Source organism: Scomber japonicus, chromosome 21 (assembly GCF_027409825.1).
Source record: "Scomber japonicus isolate fScoJap1 chromosome 21, fScoJap1.pri, whole genome shotgun sequence".
Taxonomy (NCBI): Eukaryota; Metazoa; Chordata; class Actinopteri; order Scombriformes; family Scombridae; genus Scomber; species Scomber japonicus.
The window spans coordinates 17,034,244-17,056,208 of NC_070598.1; the positions used below are offsets into that span (position 1 = coordinate 17,034,244).

The following is a 21,965-nucleotide window of genomic DNA, read 5'->3' on the forward strand; positions in this document are numbered from 1 at the left end:
TAATATATGCATGCTTCAACAGTACACACTAATTTACTATTCACTAACACACCATGCTGTTGCATGTGATGTCAAGTTTAATTTTTCATGGAAGACTATTACTAGTCAATTCTGACATATTTTGAATATGTCTCTCCTTTCCTCTCCTCTTCTCTCCTCCTATCCCTCTCCTCCTATCCTCTCCTCTCGCCTCCATTGCTCCATCTGTGTCCTCTATATGAAAGGGAATAGTTGAGCAGGCCTGACAAAGGGCGGCACAGAGGAGGCAGAGGTGCTGAGGGAAGCTGAACACTGCTGGAAGGGATTCCTATCTGTTTATGTGTGTGTGTGTGTGTGTGTGTGTGTGTGTGTGTGTGTGTGTGTGCGTGTGTGTGTTTGTGTGTGTGTGTGTGTGTGCAAGACATTAGACATACAGAGAGTACATTTGTGTACATGCGTGAATTTAAATCATTTTGAATGTCAATTTGAATACTGCATATCCCAACCTGCAATGTTTACTGCATATATGCTTAGAGTGAGGATGTATTTGTGTAGTGTCATTAATGTAGAGAAAATTCAGTATTTGCACTGTGAATCCAAAAATACAGCACAGCGTTTCCTAAAAGCATCTTAAAGCTAAGGGGATCATAAAATACTACTTAAGAACCTCAGCTGGGCTTTTGACTGAAAACAACAATGCATTAAAACAGTACATGTGGCTGGGTTGGTGTTGAGACAATGAAATATAATCCAGGAAGTCCACTTGGAGCTCCACACAGGCTCTTATCAATGGGGTTAAAGGGCTTATCAACAGTTTGTACACTGTTTAACAACCCTGGAAAATTATCAGCAGAAGCTATTTTATGTTTCATCTCAATGATTGTGAAATAAACACTAGAATTGTGGCATCCACATTAGAACATAACTGATTTATCGTCTTTGACATTTGACGCCACGTTGCGTAACAGGAAAAGCTGAACCTGGCTCAACTTTTTTTGGCCTCTCTTATTGACACCCCCACAATGCTGACTGACTGGCCTCCTTGAAGTGAGTGTTAAATATGCATACGTTACTTTAAAGTACATTCAGCATCATCTTCAGCACCACGGACAGCTGACATTAAAGAGCACTTAACAGCGCGGGCAGATGCTCTTAAATGCTACTTTGTGAATTCAAGAGCGTTTTAGTGACTTTAGTGCTATTAAATGGAGGTTTTGATTTTTTTGTTTGTTTTTTAGGAAATAGGGCCCAGGTCATTAGATTTGGTGAGGTAACTGCTGAGAGATACTTACTGTAATGCCAATACGATGCACATGCTGCTTTTTAACCTTTTATAGTATCAGTAAAGATTAACCTTAAATAACCTTTACTGTTTAATCAGCCTATGTTCAAGTCATATAGCTAACAACAACATTTAACAGTTTGAGGATGACACTCAGACATTATTGTGTTTAAAAATCTATTTTAAAATATGATTAGTAAGAAAATTGTCATGTATGGTGTGTTTGATCCCCCTCTGTCTAAAAACAGACCAGGACGGAGTGGACCTACTTCCCGCCCCCCCTGTCTGTCCAACCGAGCCCGCTTGGCCCTTCGCATGCTGCCGTCCGAGCTGGGCCTTCTGTTGCCGCGGCAACAACAACTGCATAGCTGGCGTGGCTCCGTTCGGCAGCTCGGCCTCATTATGCTGCTGCTGGCTTTGATGTGGTTTGTGAGGCTCTACCTGCATTACTGCAGCCAGTGGCTCTACCTCCAGGCCATAGCAGTTCCTGTCAACAAGTGAGTTTGCTTCCTTTGATATCGCCCTACACACACACACACACACACACACACACACACACACACACACACACACACACACACTCACACACACAGTGAAGGGGCGTATGGATACACATGCACACACAAAAAGCAGACCTACATAGACACTTTTTGTGCACACACACATTGATGCTGACATAAATCCCTTTACATGAAGGACAGATACATGCATAGATTGCTGGAGCACATAGCTAAATTGCACATGCGCGCACACACACATACACACACACACCCTTACATGCAGAATTCATTGCACAACAGACATGCATGCAAGCTCAGAAACACACACGCATGCAAAGTACGGTTGTGGGGAAGTGGGATGTGGACGGGATATGGAGCAGAGGAGAGAATGGGGATGTGCAGTGTGTCTGAGTGTGTGTATCGGAAAACACACACACATTCACACACACACTGGATAATCATCTGTTTGGAATCCCCCCATTAACATTTTAACAAGACTCTCTCAATATTAACAAACCATTGCTGGGGGAGTTTGTTGATTTCACCACACGGCTCTAAGTCCCAAAAGGCTACATTATTTGGAAGGAATTTATTGTTATTATTTGGTACACAGCATTGAGAATAAACAGCAATAAGATACCACAGAACTGTTAAATCACATCTCATTGGCATATGGTGCTGATTTAATTCATCACAATAAAAAGGGCTGGCTGCAAACATGCATACAAGCAGGTTTTTATTACAATAGCATGGGGGTGCAAACATCACGTTAAATCATGGAAAGTGATAGAGGACGGCAAAAAAAAAAAAAAAAGGGAGGAAAAAAATGTGACTGAATGGAAAAAAAGGATGGACTGAGGGGGCGGATAGGAGGTGAAAAAACAAAAATGCGAAAACAGAGGGGGTCAACGTCGGATGACAACTTCCACATGTCCGAATCTACTGCTCTCCCTTCGAGCATTTCTCTCTCCATGCCATGGCCAGAGCTGGCGGTGCCCAGTGAGAGAGACCAAGAGTGACATCAGAGTGGCTAGTGTGATGACAGGCCTCCCTCCCCATTTGTTTCTATCTCAACCTTTATTCTTTACTCTTCTCCATCTCGCTCCTCCTCCTCCTCCTCCTTCTTCATCCTAAGGCATTAGTGGACAGCAAAGAGGGCACGGAAGCAACAAGGTCCCTTTTACACACTGACATAGTCCAACTAGTCAGATAACAGAAATTAATGGTGGAGGACATATTTACATTTTTTTACTTTCCAATTTCCCAAAAGTATTACAAGTAGGGGGCTCTCGTCCATATTGTATTAATACATATGCTAACGCTTGTATGTGTGAGCAGCAAATGCAAGGTAACATAAAATGAAAATAGTGCCTCAACGTTGTACTCAACTCCACATGGCTTGGCGATACCAAATGCAGTTTTGAAATTTCAATACAATGAGACATTTGAGCACAATAAAAAAAATAATATTATATGAGCTGCCACTGCCAATATTTTATATAGAATGATGCAGCCAATGCTCAATTGCTGTAAATATTTCTTTGTCATGCTTAAACTGAGATTGAACAATGTGATTTATTGGCAAAAGAGAAATAACATGAAACTTACGAAACGTCTATATGTTGCCGGCCATCCAGTGAGTTAATCTTTTGGAAGTTTAGAGATTTGCTTCAGATAATACACCAATGGACCTCTTCAGTCAGATTAATGAACAGAATCTGAAAGGCACTTGACTTTTAGAGCAAATCAGATGGGAATTAATGAGCAAAGACTGCACCTCTCCTCTCTCACCATTGGTTCTACCTCCTCCTGACTGATGGGAAGATTAAGAAATTCATGAGGCTTGCTGTAAATGGAGAGTCTAATTTACAATTGGGTGCTTTGAAAAATCTCATATGACAGCACAGGTGATAATACTGTTACTTGCGGCATGAATGAGTTTGATTTTGATACTTTTTTGGATATATTTTACCCTTTTTACATGACTTTTCACTGAGTTGATATTTCTAGATTGTAATGCCATTAGTAGATTTCATTAATACATCACATTTAGACAACAAGGCAGCACAGACTAGTGGTGGAGCCTATGATAATGTAGATTGTCATCAAACTAATTAAATATGATTGATTCAACCACAAATAATATAATATAGTGTGTGAATTGTTGAGGCCAGTTGCCCGTGAGCTGCACAGCTTCACAAATTCTCACAAACATACCACACACATATTGACGCATGCACATAATTCATACACATGCATGTCACCCGCTTCCGTTTCCTCTCCTGCCAGATTCCAGTTCCACGCACACACGGTGGACCTCGTATACCAGAGTTCTTTGCTCCACACCCGGGAGGAGCTGGTGATGGTGGTGGTGGGTCCCCTGACCTTGAACGCAGTAACGTTCCTGCTGGTTCTGATCAGATGGGGCTGTCAACAGATATTTGGCTCACTCCCTTCCTTCACGTCAAAGTTTATCATGGCTCAGGGAGTGTGGACAGTCCTCAACCCCCTGGCAGTCTTTGCAGTGGACGCCATCCTCGGGGTAAGTCACTTAAAAATAACTTGGACACTTGTGCACTTTAAATAGGAGTTCACTTTATCTTGGCAAAGTGACTTTATATTACAAAAGGGTGGGGTGGGGGGGGGGGGGGGTGAGAAAGAAAATGTGCAAGGTTAGATGGGTGTCTTTTTGGCAGTGGGATGGATTTTGTCAGTGAGGGAGGCTGTTATGATTTACACTGCTCAGAGTTATGAGTCATTTGAAGTAATGTCTAAATCAATACCTACTATAACGGCCATAATAAAGCTGTTATTTCTGACCAAATACTATAATTCTTTATACTAATGCTGACACACAGTGATTGAAAAAGTACTTGAAGCCATCATGTCATCTTCTTCTGATCAATCTCTTCAGGGGCAAGAGCTTCCTCATATTGCAAATGTCCACCCTAATATATCCAACCGTTCTCATGTGCAGATTTGTCTGTTTTTTTCTTTCAATCCTTGTCTGCTCAGCGTCTTGCCTACAGCCCAGACGCACCAGTGGGTGATGCAGCCAAGCTTTACTGGCACTTCTATCGAGCTGACCAATCGGGCGCAGCGGGAGTGATCATTACCCTCTTTCTCTACGCAGTACTTCTCCTTCTGTCCATCACCATCCTCTCCATATATATTCTTAGGTAAGACACAGGGGAATGTGCCAGGTGCCACCCCAACAAGCTTGGAAAAGCTTACAGCAAGTGTCATAAATCAGTGTTTTTTTTAGTCCTTTATACTGTATATTGTAGTCGTGTTCATATCCTCAAACTTGCTAGGTCAAACATCTGGAACAGAATTATTTTTAAACTGACTTTTATGAGCCATTCATCTTGATGTGAAGACAGCAACCAGCTATCATGTCAGTGCATGTCAGTACTGAGAATTTCCATATTATATCACTGATGAAAAACACAGCGGTGAGTGTTCATTCATGTTCCCACAAACACACAGTTCTGATTTTCACAAGTGGAGTCAGTTGCTTTTGACATATTGCGCTTTCACCCCTGACTTTGAGGTCTGTGTTTGACCTTCCTGGTGGCTGTGAGGCATGACAACACAGCAAAAGCAGCAAAAGCAGGGGATTATCATTTGGTTGTTTTTTTTTAATTGATGCGGCCTGTAGGGACAGTCTGCCAATGACAAGGAAGACCCTCTCTGAAACACTCTGGCCCTCACCAGGCTACTATACTCAAGCATCGGTTCAGAAATAACTCGAAACCTTCCACCCCCGCATCCTTGTGCCGGTTCCACCCCATCCACCATTCCTTTCCTTCCTCTGTCCACAGAAAAGCACAAAAAACAACAGAAAATGAAAACAAATGTTGATCTAATCCATTTTGATTTTATAGTCGCATGGAATTACTTATGCAGTTATGCATCAACCTCACACATCTACACACAGGCTTGCACTCACACACACATTCAGTTATTAGACACAAAGGCAGGCACCACACAGTTGCCTTTTTGAACATACCATACTCTGCAATTGGTTGGAAAACTGAAAGCGTTTCTAATTCAAAAGTTAGATGTGTTTTGATATAGCGTGAACATGTAACCCTCTTACATTATCCGATTAGGCTGAATGTTTTGCATGGTTGGTATCACTGGATGTTCCACACATATTGAAATGGACAGCATATATATGGTGGTGAACACAAACACTCTATCATAAAGCATTGTGTTTTCCACTCATGTCGTGCAGATTTTTTACCAAGCCTTTACATCCTTTATGGAGCTGTTGGTGAGGATGAACAGAAGAACATGAACAAAAAAGCTCTCACAGCCTACTTTAGAAGGCTGGTCCCTCACTGCTGAGTCAAACATTGTCCTTTTTTCTCCGTTTTACACAATTATAGGAGAATTGCACAGCATTGCAATATGAGGGGGGGACTTAAACATACACTGCAGAACTATTGATTCAGAACTTTAAGCGTTAAAGATGACTATTACACTTTTTCAATAATAGAAGGACATCATTTTTTAGCAGCATGGAGGTAGAAAAGTAGAAGGGTGAGTTATAAATGACTGCATAATGTAACTCAGTATTCATCTAAGGTGTGTTCTCCCACCCTCATATAAGGCCAAATTCCATTAACAGCTCAAAATGTAAGAAAACCCTTATTGAATTAATCAGTTTGAGATTGGCGGCCGAGGAGAGGGTGCCATCTAATTTCAGTAAGCGGGGCGCTTATCGGGCTCCAGCTAAATGGACAATATTAAAACAGCAGCCGGGAATAATGACTTCTGCCACTCAACCGCCACACGGGTTTGTGTTGAATGTAGGCCACGAGGCTGAAGCAAGTCTGATAATTTTATGGGTTACAGTTTCCTATTGGCTGCAAGGAAGGGGCTCTGACACAGAGCGTGACCTATTTCTAAAAAAATGCCTCGGGCTATATGTATAGATAGAATGGACTGTTATCCTTTTTTAATTACATTTTAGGCAGCCTTTATTCACTGGCTGCAAAAATACATATCAGTGATGGGTTTTACACCTCTATCCTCTTTGAAACTTTACAAACATCAGAAACAGTGATGTCACATTGATAGTGATGTTACGTGCAAATCATTACAAGGTTTAAGACTTTAGAAAAATGAAGACTTAGTTTGCGTTCCCTTCCGCAATTACTCAGTGCCGACATGTGTTTACCCATTTGTGTATGTGTGGGTTTCTGTGTGTTGAAGGGTATTCAGTATACAAGTTAGCTTGTGTATATACAGTGTGTGCATACAATATACAGTTTAAACAGGGACTCAGGTTAGGGAGCAGTGAGACTCTGTATGCCCTGTAGCCCAGTTATTCATTGATCACTTTTCCTTAAAGAAAAACTGCACTGATTGGTTGTTGTCTTGTAATATTCATATGTATTAGTATGAGACTGGGAGGTAGGACAGTGATAGTGCATTGGGGCCAAGTCAATTTGGCCCCAATGCAATTTTTTAAATGCAGTTTAATTAAGCATATAATAAAACAAATGTTTATATGAAAATGATTATGAATGAAATAAGGATATTGTATGATTTGTGAGAAAATTAATCTGCAACTATTTTGATAATCAAATAATAATTTTTGTATTTTTTTTAATCAAAAATATGCTGGTTTAAGCATCTCAAAATGATGATTTGATGTGTGATGTCATACATGATGGTAGGAACTTAATACTTTTGAGTTTTAAGGCTTTTTGGCTGAACAAAACAAGACATTTGACACTGCGAAATTATCTGGGGCTTGTTTTTTGTATTTACTTACATTTTTACAGACAAATGAATAATTAAAAAGATAATTAGCAGATAAATCAATAATGAAAATAATGCAGCATAAAGGAACATGTTTTTAGAATAAAATGTATTTAAAGCAGCTCTGCACAAAAATACCTTATATCAATATTTCCCTATTTATCCACCATGGTTATGTTGTCATTAAAATACACACATTAACAAATGTTCTTATGGTGACTCCTATATTGAAGAAGAACTGAAGAGAGCCTTATCATCCAGGTCATGTCCCAGATATAAGCAACACATACTTAAATTCAGGGCACTTCCAACACTAAGGAAATGAGTCTGTTTTCAAGCACAGAGATGCAAAGATGGTGAATTCCTCCAAGAGAGAGACCGCATAAATGAATGAGAAGCACAATTCAAGTGTAGGATGAAACTGAATGCATGCTATTCCTGTGTGTGAGGTCAAGATTTTACAAACATCCCTCTCCCAAGAGCGATAGGGAATGATGCTGAGTTCAAAGCTCCATGCCAGCTTCTTGTATAAATCCCCTCCTCCTTGATGTTGGTTTTATTTGAGAGTTGATTACCCTCTGACAGGCTAGAATCTCTATGGAAGGGCACAAGGTCTGCCGGTTTTGATGGTCAGCCAAGGCATTTGTTTACAGACATGGTGATTCTTTTTTAGAGGTTGGCTGCATGCACCCTTGTGTGGCAAAAGAAAAATAACACTTTGGTAATATGTGCTCATCTGGAGGTATGAATCAATACGCTTTCTGCTGTGCCGAACGTTTTCTAGTGACTCAGGCTTGGCTCTCCAGACGCATCTGCAACCAACACGTCCGTTGTATCTGCCATCTTTGAAGCCGAGCATTAACACTGAAGAATATCCCAGGATCTGACTCCCACACATTAACAGATGTACAACCATGCAGACACACAGCCAAACACAGACATCTCTACAGTCAGCTTGTGTTAACAAAGTGCTTCCCACTCACAGGCCATATTGTTTGATTCCTTTTGCTCTTTTATTGTGTTTGTATTGATGTATCAGACTTTTATAGAGTGTTAGCCTGCAAATATGCTTTGTGTAATCAATATACATTTCATATGTTCTTTCAGAGACTTGAGATCATTGTTGACCTGTTTTATAAAAGCCAACCAATATGGCAGTAAAAAAACAGGATGTGATGCAGTTTAGCATAGAGGCAAATTTGTGGTAAAGAGGCGTCTTTTCCCTTGCTTTGACATTTGACCCCGTGCAACCATTACAGAGTAGAGACAGGGATTCAGTATATGTTATGACTCCTGTATCCACTTTCCCCTCCTCACTTCTTCTCTCACACCACACCTTACAGATTCCACAATGATGGTCGCATGCTGGATGTCTTCCAGAGGCTCACAGCCAAAGAGGGGACATACTTCCTGCCTCAAGACCTGGAGCTGTCCAATCAGGAGCTCAGCTACATTGTCAAAAAGGCAGAGCAGTGGAGAGGCTTCAATGGGGAGAGGCGCAAGGTAAGCAACCTCTTCTCCTGTCTCTCTAGACAATGCTCTTCTCCTCAAACCCTTCATGATTAATTGGGCTAATGGCTGTTTTCTTAACGACAGAATGAGCTAAAAGGTCATTGATACTAATCTGTTAGATTGGTCTGTGTAAAGGGGAGAAATTAAAGTTGGTTGCCTCTAACCCCAGGAGATTTCAGCCATGGTGCGCCTCTGACGGAAAGTCTGGCAGTCTGGCAGGATGAGTGTGATACTGAATGAACAATCATGGCAGCCATGATGGTATCACTCTGTCCATCATTACCAGATTAAATTTGGTCACTTTAACGAAGATATTACGTCCGAGTGGATGTATAGAATAGGCTCATTTTATATCATTAAATTTTCTTTAGTTACATTTCAGAAAGCTGAGAATTCATCTCAGAGGTCTTTAGCTTCATTCTAATTAGTACAAGATAATTACCAAAACAGAAACTCGGCTAGCGGGCTGCCTGATTAGTCTGTGGAAACCAATTTCCAAAGATATTTCATTAAAGAAAGACTGCTCAATCAACACACATGCTGGGATGCATGTGCACATGCTATACTGGGCATTATCTTAATGCGAACTGAGCATGGACAACTTGGTGTCAATGGGTGCAGGATTCCAGTTTGCATAAATGCAGGTCCCCATGAAATTACTATCGCTGGAGTGAGGCGGCCGCATGTTTGACAGCCCAGCGCAGGTCGATGGTGATGACACAGGGAAGGGCAGTGTATTAGCACAGAGTCTACACCCGATGTAGAATCTTTGCATAGTGATTGAAAATGTGACTTGTTAAGATAAGGGAAATAGAACACAGCGATCAAACTGCAGCCTCTTTAATTTATTCTGTAGGGTTTGTTGGGTGGCACACATCACTCGGTGTTCTCCATGTTCATTAACTCATTTGCTCTTCTGGAGGGGGAAAAAAGTAAAACTACAATATGCTCCGTTTCTGGGAATAGATAGACTGGCTGTCCGGAAATTATACACTATTTTATCTTACATGCCTGTCCAATCCAAAACATGTTTGGCAAAGGGTCAAAATACTTGATCATATTTGTACAATTGTGAACATTCTAACTAGTCTACACCTGGAAAAGGTTGCAGTCTCAACCAATAAATACTTCATGTGATCACATACAACAAATATATTCAGGGTTGTATCTCATAGAATTTGTGTGTATTCTATTTTGACTAAACCAGAATATAACAAGTTTAAACTTCTGTTGAAGCTTGTTTTGCAAGGTGTTGAAGAAGCTTCATAGAAATCTTACTGATAAAGTGAACTCACTTTCTAAGGTCTTTATTGAGAATCAAAACAGCCCCTAAAATGACTGATGTTGCATTGTTCATGCTATTAGTACGAGGTCACATTTCTCTTAGACCTGTTTTAAAATGTAATATCAGCCCAGTCTCACAATCTGCATACAAATAACACAGCTTTACACTTTCAAATTGTGTGCAGTGTGAATGCCAAAGTCCAATTTTGCATGCAAGTGACACATTAAATCATTTGAACTTTTTTCGCATCTAATTTAATCTGCCCAACTTGCATACTCCTAATAAGCCAAAAATGACCTTATAGCTAACCTTATAATTCAATTAATTTAATTGATTACATCTTCTTTCCATCTTCACCTCTGTGCTTTACATCCATTAATCTTCCCTCAATATCCTATACCTCCTGAATTTCAATTAAAACCTTTGTGTTATTTGTATGCAGATTGAAGAGACCAGGCCAGTAATACTAGATACTGGATAGATCATTTGTGTACTTCACTTCATACATGAAGTTAAACTACAATTTTCCCCAGGTCTTGTGTCTTTTTTACACTTGTCTTGTTAGTCTTAATTAAATGCAACCCTGGCTCCGAGAGGTGACTACACAACTGCTAATGTCATGGTGATGGACGTGTTTATTGGGAGAAAATTGAACTTCCCCATGTTTGGAGACTTTGAAAGAAATTACACCCCCAAAGTTTGTGATTAAGAAAAGGCTCCATTTAGCTGCTGATGGCCTCTTGCTGTGGTGGCACGGCTAAATCATCCTTACATTACAGCATATCTCCCTCCACAGCAACAATTACAGCACACTTCATATTGTCTCTAATTTAGCGTTATTAAACTGATAAAATGTTAACACGTTAACACATTTTCCAGCCTGATGAAAATTTAGGGTTATTGCGTTTTATGATTTTTACATTATTCAAGCAGGCCATTTTTCATCAAAATAAGATGGGCCTTGCCATTATTTCATAATTATTGTAACAATTTCTCCTGTGAAAAGGGTCACTTTCCTAACTCAGCAAAGACATATCCCTATTAGACTAATTTGCCTACATGCAAATTTTTGCCATTTTTCCCTCATTAACTATTTATCATAGACAGGAAAAAAATATATTCATGAAGGCAAGCAAAGGAGCAGCCCGACAGAGCTGAAACTAATATTTTGCAACTCTAATGATTTTTTGCATCCTTAATTAGATAGAATAAGGTTGATATGATTAGGTCAGGATGTAGTGTTTTTCATTAAAAATACATTTCAGAAACTGTATTCCAAATGTGCCCTTGCAATTAAATAATGAATCTGACGCATTCCTTATTACGGACCCAATTAATATCAGAGGCAAGGGCGTAATTTTAATAACAGTGGGCCACGAGGCCTTCATTAGCTGAGTGAGAGAAAGGAGGGATAGGAAAAGGAAAACAAGGCACTTGGAGGAACAGCGGCAGTCTGATATTGAGCCAATTTTAGAAAGTTATTGAACAGAACACTCTTAAAAGGATAAAGTATGACATTTTCAACAAATTAGATCTGGGGCAAATAAGAACCGCAAAAACGTCTTGTTTGTTTTACCCCGATCTGATACCAGTTGGAAGTCAGTTATCAGATAAAGCAACTAAAAAAAGTCTTTTAAGGTTAAATCGGATACTTAAGGTATGTAAACTTATAATAACATGCCGTAGCAGCAGTTGAGCCTGCTTTGGATCACAAGTAGCAGTTCCTACAATTTTCTTGACTCTGCATGTGTCAGGAAACTTTCAACAGACACGTTAGAAATCTGTCAGCCAGTTTGCACAGTGCAACCTACTGCAGATATCTTGTAACTGAACTATCATCACCTGCAGTATATAATGAGCTAGTGAGATAAGCAGACTGTTGCGTTGTTATTTTACACAAACATACTTGTCAAATATGATATATGTGTGTGACAGGTTTTACAATTCTGCATTAAAGGCGTGTATAGCATCAGAGGTTTTACAACATCCTGTGAGTCATGGCTTTACTACTGTTTATGCTAAGCAAAACACACAGAAACTGATTTATTGAATGTCAGTGAAACAAAATGAGAGATGATTATAATCAATTAGGTTAAAACTAGTTTTCTGGATTTGCTGTGCTGTAACTTAGAACTCAGCAAAATCTCTATGCCGCTGTGTCTCCCTGCAGCACTGAAACAATAAAAAAAGAATCCACATTCAATAACCAACCTGCAAATGGCCTATTATTATCAAACTTGTAATTTTCACAAGGCAGCCATCGAACATAATCTAATTTTTACTCTCTCACCAATTAACTTTATATTATAAATTCCTCCATGCCATGTGATCATTTGAGTTGCTTCCAGGTTTAAATATTACTCTCAGGTTAAGATGACAGCAAAGTGAGAGAATGAGTCGAGGACCTATGTAACTATCTGCATTTTAATTTGATCTCAGGAAAGATGAGAAAAGAATGACTTTCAGTAAAAGACCATTAGCGTCAAGTGTTGGTGGATAACAGCTGAGAGAGAGAGAGGGCGTTAACTCACTCACCAATTATTGCATTTTTTTTAAAGCTGAAATTCTGAGCTCACTCTTTTTGTTCCCCACTGCTTTTTACATAAGGTAGCAGGCATCAAATTGTGACATGCTTTGTGTGCCGTTCCATTTTTGCTTTAGCCACAACAGCAATTTATTTGAAAAGAAGTTGTAAAATACTTCTAATAATCAACTTCCAATTCCAGACAAAACACTAATATTGTTTTTAAATACGATGGTTCCCTAGAGCAGCACCATGCAGCTTGATACAAATCAGCACCACAGCTAAAGTTCTTCCAGTTGCAAAGTAGGGTTGTGAAATAAGGTCATGAAAAGATATATCGACTCAATATATCTAATATCTAGGACAGCAGAATCAGTAATTACACTGTATCTAGACAATGTATGTCAAGCAAAAGTAAAGATTTGAGTTTTCAAATTTATTTCAGATATAACTTTATTTCTCAGAATATAAAGAGATATAATCAATATTGATGGCCTTACTATTAACCATGAATCATATTGTTGAGTTATCAAAGACCATACTGTAGCAATAATAAAAAGCCTAAAGAAATCTCAGTAAGTCACAAACTAAACATCACACTCACTGAACCAGTGTCATGGAAATAAAAAGCACATTTCTTGCTACAGTATGTTATCAAAGCACATTGAAGTGCCGAAACTATCTTAAAATATTGCAGTTCCCACTGAGAATAAAATGAATGGCAGTCATTTCCACAAACAGAAACCTGACAGGCACACACAATGTGGACACAGGCTAATAGAAAAGAATGGGCCAAAAACACAAACAAACTAAATAAGAAAACGTTGGCATTTCACAGTTTAACAGCCATTATTGTGAAATGAAATGAATACTCTTTGCACTGTGGACCAATGTAGCTATTAAACATTTTAATGTGGGCTAATGAAACAGACTTTATCAGGAGACTGTAGTCGATTCTGCAGATTATTCAACAAGAAGCTAATTTATACAAAATGAAACAAACAAGAATCCTCACATTCCCTGCACTTTTAATGCTATCATGCTCTGAGCTACTGAGTGTGCTAGCATGCTCCACATCATACTAGTGGTTCAGTAATGAGCCCCATTAATTATGTAAAGGCAGTGATGCAGATGGACCTAATTAATTGTCTCCCGTCACCCCCCTGATTACTGTACCTGGAAGGGAGGTGTTAATTTCTGTAATACTTAAGCAGGTACGCAAACTGTTTTGTCAGAGCCACTGCTATGACAATGACATAGTAGAGCTCCAGCTTACCCGCTGCAAATCTCTTTTCCTGTTAATTCACCAAAAGGAAAGTTTCCCAGTGGTTATGGTGACATTGTGATAATTGAAGGAGAGAGGGACAGATTAAAAGAAGCAGAGCAGGAGGGAGAGAGGAGAGAGGGAGTTTGTGCGGTGGCCCTGGAGATGTTTTCGCAACCTGATTGCATCAACATTTGCGTTCCTTCGTGCCGTTTGTCTCCGTATGTCTAGGTAATGGGTTACCAGCGGGCAAGTTTGGGAACACCCAAGGTGCTTTGCAACAGCAGCGTGGTTGGTGGGGAGTAAACCTGTTGAGAGTCAAACAGCACAGATTGGAGTGGTAATGATAACTAGAGTCTGGCTGTTAATCATATCATTCAGAAAAAAAAGAATACAACATGCCACCAAAATTACAATAATTTCATATATTTCACAGGTGAATGGGGAATTTTACCATTATAAAATCTACATGGTCTCTTAACTCTCTCCAATAAAGTATTTCAGTTTATTTACAACACAACAATGCACATTATTCTCACAACACAGCACTTCACCTGGATAATTCATCAGTCTTGCTGTGCAAATAGTACAGTAAAGAGAGTAGGAGGCCACCTGAGATGCAAATCTTAATTCAAGTAAAGAAAAGAAGAAGCTTTGGGAAGGAAGGCAGACAGAGGGAGCGGTGGGCCGTGAAAAGATACACAGGAACCGCTGTCACATAACAATAGAACCCTCAGCTCCCGAACAGGAACCCATAACAGCAACACAGGAACACCAGGAGAGGAGAGGACAGGCTGAGTGCTTCAGTGGAATAGGAGGGGTCGTCTAGAGTCAGAGGGCAGCTTATGGTCTATTGTGTGTGTGTATGTGTGTGCGAGCGTGCATGTGTGTGTGCGTGTTTGTGTGTAAGCATGAGGTCACAGAGATCTCCAAACCCCCCGCTAGCCTCTACCAAAGAGCAGTGTGGTCAGTATGTGTATGCATGTGTGTATTCATGTTTGTGCATGTGTGTGTATACCGTCATCCACATTTTTCATTTTTATATGTGAGTACATGCATGCAAACCTCTTGTGTGCACCTGCATGTGCATGTCACATTAGAGTGGCTTCTTCAATTACAGCAGATTTTTTTTCCCTTATTTTTTTTTTTTTTTAGTGGACAGCGCTGAGGGCCTCAATGTCCTGAGGCAATTGCGAGCAGGCAGGCAAGGACAGGAGCGACGTAGCAGCAAGCACAGCATCCACAGTCAGAGCATTAGGGAGCTCAATATGAGATATGACTGCAAAGGCTACATGCCTGTGTTCCTGAAAAGGTCATAGACTTGCTGGGCAGTAATGTGTGAAAGCAGTGCACGGTGGTAAAAAAAAAAAAAAGAAAAGAAAAAAAATAACAGATAAAGCTCAAACACATGTACTCTCTCACCTCTTGTATCCTTTTATGGATACAAATACAATACACATTAAGGGACACTGACCCATCCAATTGAAGATAATGCTAAAATACACATAAAGAAAAAAAAGTATTGTATAATCATTTTTTGTCTCTGAGGGGACACCAGCCAAGTGCTAACATATCTATATAGAAATCCCAAAACAGAGAGAGAGAGAGCGAGGCTTTGTAAACAATAACAGACTTTACCCTCAAATATACATATGGGTTTAACTTTTTATAGAACTATTTGTTAAAAAGCAGTAGCTTGTTTTAGAGCTTTTTATTCTCACTATATCAGGGATGTTATTCAGTGCAGTCTTGGTGGAGCAGATGTGCGCAGCGACATCGTACCCCCTCATTACATTCTGTCTTCTATCGTGTTGGAATCTGTCTCCAGGTCTATTTTGAAATCTGGTTTGAATGACCTACTGCTTGGGACATAAGCTTCTCTCAGTTAGACTGTCCTTTGCCTCCAATTCCAGTGTGAGTATTGTTCTATGATGAATGTGTCTCTTCCCTGACCTCTGTTTAGCACCTGCTGGTGCTCTAGGAGCAAGAGGTAATACCCATACAGGCCATAGCATTCTGAGAGCTGGGCATGTGAGGGCATGGACACAGGCAGTACTATTACCAGTGTCTCACTGGGTCATCAAGCACATTGTAATTTCAGCTTTTAACAAGCAAAGGTTTCCCTGGTAACTGGCTAAGTGAAAAAGCAATCACTATGACTGCATGCTCAGTGCCAAAACTTTGTTGTTGCTCACTCTTCTCAGGTAGCAACACATCCATATGTGTCATACAGTAGGCTGTACCTGTACAGTGTCACAGGGGGGTCAGGATTTGTTCCCCAGGTCCTGATGGCATTGTAAGCTGGCCTGAAGTCTTTTAGGAACAGTACAACGACTATGCATTGTACATGATTAGAACGGAAAGTTTGTTTGAAAAAGTAAGGGTCATGTTTTTTGAAATGTCCTCTGCTGGATCCTGTTATATGTTTCGCAGCCATAAATACCTCACAAGTGGTTTCCAGACGTCTTTATCAGAATTGAGCAGAGATGTCATCTGTCGATACAGTGTCAGACAATGTCATGTCAGAGGAGGGCAAGTCCCAATAGAGTCTAAAAAATTCATTGTTTCCCCTAGCATCAGATTATTTTTAAATATAAGCATTACTATGGCTTATTTTGTTGATGTTAAACATCTGCTTACTTAATTTTACTCAAGGTGCTTCTCATATCCAAAAACAAGTGTAGGGTCATCTTGTAATCAGGGTTTTATATTGTTTATTCTAGTTCTGTGAACACAGGTGGAGCCATTAAGCTTCCCAATATTCTTGTTTAAATTTCACAAAGTGATGCACATTTCTCACAAACACACCACCATGATGTCTCATCCCATTTCTAGACAGGCCCACAGTTCCAGCAGCAGACAGAGAGAGAAAAGGAGCAAGTGTTCCAGTATGAACTCGTCGGTGTGAACAGTTTAATTACAGGGAGTGTCAGCCCCATTGCTTAATATGTCCCTCACAATTAATCCAGGGAGAGGATGTCATTATCTACCAAAGCCTGGGCCTGGGCAGGCTTTTCTGTCAGAGGGAAAAGAAGGAGGGAATGAGAGAGTGAAAAAGACAAAGCGAGTCAAAACAAGGAAGTGCCTTTGGTTAGCAGCCTACAGTATGGCCGACCTCCGTGTCACACAAAAGGATCAAGCTAAGATGCTTGGAGATTGTTTCAAAACATAGTGTTCTTTGAATATTTCGGACACTTGCGTCTTGTGACTGCATCGGTGAGGAAGGGCTTTTCTCTTTAATTTCTTCATAATATGAAGCATCGTCTGTCAGCTGTCAAAACATGTCCAGCTGGAAGAGGTTAAATTGACGCCAAGTTTTCACCACTTTGGGATGCTTTTTTTGTCCTTTCCTTCTCCACCTCCTCCACCTCCCCTCCTTTCTCCTGCATCAGGCCAAATCCCTAGGAGTCCTGGCCTGTTCCCTTGCCATCACATAATGCAAAACAGAAGGAAACAAATTGGACTGTTGAAGAGGGAGAAAAGACTTTTGCAGGAGCTCTGCACATGCACGGAACAAAAAATTAAGATTACTCATTTCACGCCAGTTCGAGAAGTTTTGTAAGCACCACTTGGCTCGGATCTGTGTTGCGGATGTAGATGGTTCGACCAAAACTTTAATGAATGAATGTTACATGTGTTGACCTGTTAGATGTGATTATTGTGGAAACATAAGTCAATTTTGTCAGTTGATGACATAAATGGCACTCAGTATGTATGCAGACACACAGAGACACTACTATATGTAACGCATGCTCAAACACACATATAAACATTCAAATGCAGCCACAGAGGTTTTACAGCTTGAACTTGACAGATCTGATTCTTTTTGACTGTCCATCGTTAGTCACTTCTTTTCCCTTCTCTCCATTCCTTTCCTTTAAAGATTTTGACCTTGGCCGCTTCCTGCGGCCCGGAGGGGATGAGGAAGGTCTGGTGATTGTGACAGGTGTCGCGTCTTAACAGCCCCACATGACATCCCGAGGAGAGATAGACATTTGGATTTCTTTTTTTTTCATAAGGGTTTCACTCATAACCTTAAAGAGACAGAGTGGTGTGTGTGTGCATGCACATGTACAGTATGTGTGAGCACGCGTGTGTGCTTCTTACCACTGATTCCCAGCTCTCATTTCGGTTATTGGCTTGGATACTTATCACCTTCAGCCTTCGAGGCCTGATTAGGTTGAAGCTACTCCAAAGTCAAATTTTGGATATCAAAGGCAATACCCAGCTTTGGCATCTGTCTGCAGCATCTTAATACAAAGCTGGTCTCCTGGAATTTTGAGAATTGAGCATGATGTCTTAAAATATGTGTTCTGTGTGAGAGAAATATGTTAAAGTGAGAGAAATATGTTTTTGCACTACAAAAGGATTACCTGGAGTAGGCATGTCTGCAAACAGTGAATTATTTTGGAGGGAAATACTGGTGGTTTGATCTGTGTAGCTTTGGGTAATACTAAATAGTATGAGTTTGAGGAGGCTTGTTTTTAATTCCAACTGATGCATCTGCTTTAATTATGTTGGTCCCTTTCTCTAATCTTTTTTAAGAATATTTTACTCACATGGATAATATGTCAGTTAGCAGTGTTTGCTTCTGTCTGACTGTATTTTTTCAGGTTTCATGTTATATATCTGGATGTTTAAATGGGTATGCGTTACCTTTAAGAAACTGAGTACTCAGTCATTTGTGAACAGAGTATTAGAAACATTAAAATATGGGACAGACTAATTTTTCTTCAATAAAGTCGCAGGTGAACTTCAATGTGATACACAACAAAACTGGAAAAGTGATTTCCTTAGGGCCCAGGGTGAGTCAGACATGGTGTGGAAGTAAGAGATGGGCTGCTATCTGAGTTGTTTACTGTAGGCTTGGAGTAGGCTTTATTTTGTGCAAAGGAGATTAGTAACAGTAAATTATGCATATCTTATTTTCTGGATTATCTCAGGCACTCAGAGATACTATCTCACTGGATAATCTCTTTTAAAGTCGTTCAGTTTATTCTGACTGTAAATATAGTCATTGTTACTTGTTTATCTTTTCTCGAAGTCCAATTTTGTCTGTGCCACTTTTGGATGGAGTGTATGATTGCACTTTAACTATGATTATTCAAGTTGAAATATTTATAGACAGTGATCTTTGCTTTATAGGCACAGTAATGAGGGGAGGGTGGATGAAAGCTACTGTAGCTTGCAAGACATTTTATCACTCTGTGTGTACGTGTGTGTGCATATGTGTGTGTCCCTGCATGCAAATATGAATGGGTGGCCTGTCTTGTCCAGTGGTGCGTTTAACCAGACGCAGACCTTTGCTTCAGCCAAATCAGGCCCAACGCAGACAGTGTGCATCCATGCCATTTTCAAGCTGCTCCAATTATATCTGCCGACTGTCCACATATTGGCCAAATTTACAATAATAGCATATCTATTTCCATTCTAATGGCTGACATTGCTTGGCTTATCCATGCATGTATGTCGGTGGTCTTTTATGCTTTGTGGTTAAGCCTGTTCCCAGTCATGTGCAATGTGCTGTAGCCATTCTTGGCCTTGTGCAGTATATGTATGTGATGCAAGTAACCCAGTGTGTGCTTTTTGTGCGTATCTGTGCATGCATTAATATCTCTGTGAATGAGCATTTGTGCAGTGTGACCCTTGACGTATAAGCTTGTGCATCTGCACTACAGTGTACAGTATGTGCCTAATATTTCAAAATGGTGTAAGAGTGTGTGAACCCAGTACATATGGGTTTGGGCGTGCATCCATGAACCCATGTTGGTACATGTGTTTGTGTGCCTACATACAATCTGTGTCTGTGTATGTGGTATGAACCCAGTGCTCGGCAAACAGGCCTTGAACCCGGGCCAGCTCTGACAGACAGGGTGGTGGTGGTGGTGGAGTGGAGGGATTGACCCTCTATAGCTTAGAGAGCCTCTGCACAGTGCACACTCCTCTCACCCCTCCTTCCCTCCTGCCCATCTCCCCACAACCTTCCCCTCCCTCCCTCCCTCCTTCCCTCCCTCCCTCCCTCGCTCCCCCCACTCCCTGCTGCCTAGCCCCAAGCGCCCGCAGGCGTTGGAGATGCACGCATGCGTTGCCTCACTGTGTGAGGCTTTGTTTGTGAGCAAGGGTGTATGTGTGTGTGTGTGTGTGTGTGTGTGTGAGTGTGTGTGAGTGTTAGCATGTAGATGAGTGTTACTGTTTCTGTGTGTGTGTGTGTGTGTGGATGAGGATCTGTGGACAAAAGAAGCAACCATGTCTACCTCTTCTCTCACTTAATCGTTGATGCTCCTTCCTGCTTTATCGGTGCTTGTGTGCCCACTGTACCTTCATGTTGTAACTGCCCTTTGTTTTGAAATGTACATAAAAATCTGTGTCAAATGTTTCACAAACTTACCACTCTTACAGCAATAATGTGCTTCCATAATGAAAACAAAAGATAGAACAGATGTAACTGAAATCAATGGTTAGTGTCACCAGCAAATAAGCAAATTGTATAAGGCCTACAGTTCAGAATACTGATATAGTCTCATCTCTGCATATCTGGCTTTCTGTCATTGAACATTTATACTGTATTTGACAGATACCAAAGAAATGAACATTTCCTTCTAAATCTTTAGCTTTGCATTAATAAAATGCCTCATGGACACCATTAGGCCTCATCTACTCTCATGACAAGTTGACCAGCTCTTGTAGGATTGTGCATGTACTTGGCACATAGGTTTGATTGCAAACATACAATGAGAACTAGTAATGTACAAATTTGTCAAGATTTCTCTTTATTATTTTTGCTAAAAATCAAATAAATTATGAGTTCCTCTTTGGGTATTAAAGCATATATTTGGCACTTTTGAAAACTGAAAAAAGATGCTGGGGAATGCAACATATCTAAAAAAAAATGCATTTGCACTGTGTCACACCTTGTGTGTCACTGGACTTCAGGGCATTACTTGCCTTCCACAATAAACCTTTGAATCCCTGCATGGTACCAAACTAGCATAGTGGTGCAACAACATTTACATCTACAACAACTCCTCAATTACTGATCTCAACTATTTCCAAATGTTTCCTGATTGACTATGCCAACGCTTCTGTGCAATATTTCCAGCCAGCATGACTCAGATCTGGTTTATCTTTAGCATCAAAATTTAATTAGAGAAACTTGGAAAACAAACAGGAGACTTGGCACCTAATAAAACATTTCTAAGTACTCCATGTACTCAAAACATTCATTTTACATAGGAGGCTCTACTTGCGATCCAGACATATTCTAACATGCTGATACCAGGCAATAAAACCCAACCCATGAATATTTTTTCTTAATATCCATTTACAATTTAGACTCAACTTAAGCGCATCCACATCTGGCCAGTCCCAGCCTTACCTTACTCTACATCTAGCCTTCTACAGGTATCAGTCTTCTTCACCATCCTCATCCCTCTCCTTACTGTAGCTTTAAATCTCTCCAAAGCCACAGCACCTCATTCAGCTCCATTCCCACCCCTGCCTCTTTCCCCTTCAGTGCCAGAACCAGTCACAGCCCCATTCCAAGCACCACTTCCAGCACCAGCACCATCCTCGGCTTCCTCCCATTTCCAAACCCATATCCCTCACTTCACAGAGCTCAAATCTCTTCCCTAGTCTCCGTCCCAAACGTAGTCCCAGCCACAGCCGGGGCTTCCATGTGCGACTGACACATAAATAACCAAGCCTGTCCGCCACCCAGGCAAATTCAAATGCACCTGTCAAAGTGATGAAGCACCCGCCCGCAGGGAAGCATTGTTTACATTTTCACTCCACTCTTCGCAAAAGTGAGATTCTAATTATTTTCCCACTGTAAATTAAAGCCAAGT

General features: G+C 40.5%; 1 protein-coding gene across 1 annotated transcript in view; it reads left to right on the forward strand.

The window, feature by feature from the left end:
• Positions 1 to 21,965, forward strand: part of ofcc1 (orofacial cleft 1 candidate 1) — a 134,513-nt gene that overhangs the window by 60,477 nt on the left and 52,071 nt on the right. Inside the window, exons 18-21 of the mRNA XM_053342337.1 lie at positions 1,510 to 1,758; positions 4,051 to 4,303; positions 4,777 to 4,940; positions 8,880 to 9,039. Of these exons, the coding sequence (XP_053198312.1) occupies positions 1,510 to 1,758; positions 4,051 to 4,303; positions 4,777 to 4,940; positions 8,880 to 9,039 (826 nt within the window). The remainder of the gene's footprint in view (positions 1 to 1,509; positions 1,759 to 4,050; positions 4,304 to 4,776; positions 4,941 to 8,879; positions 9,040 to 21,965) is intronic.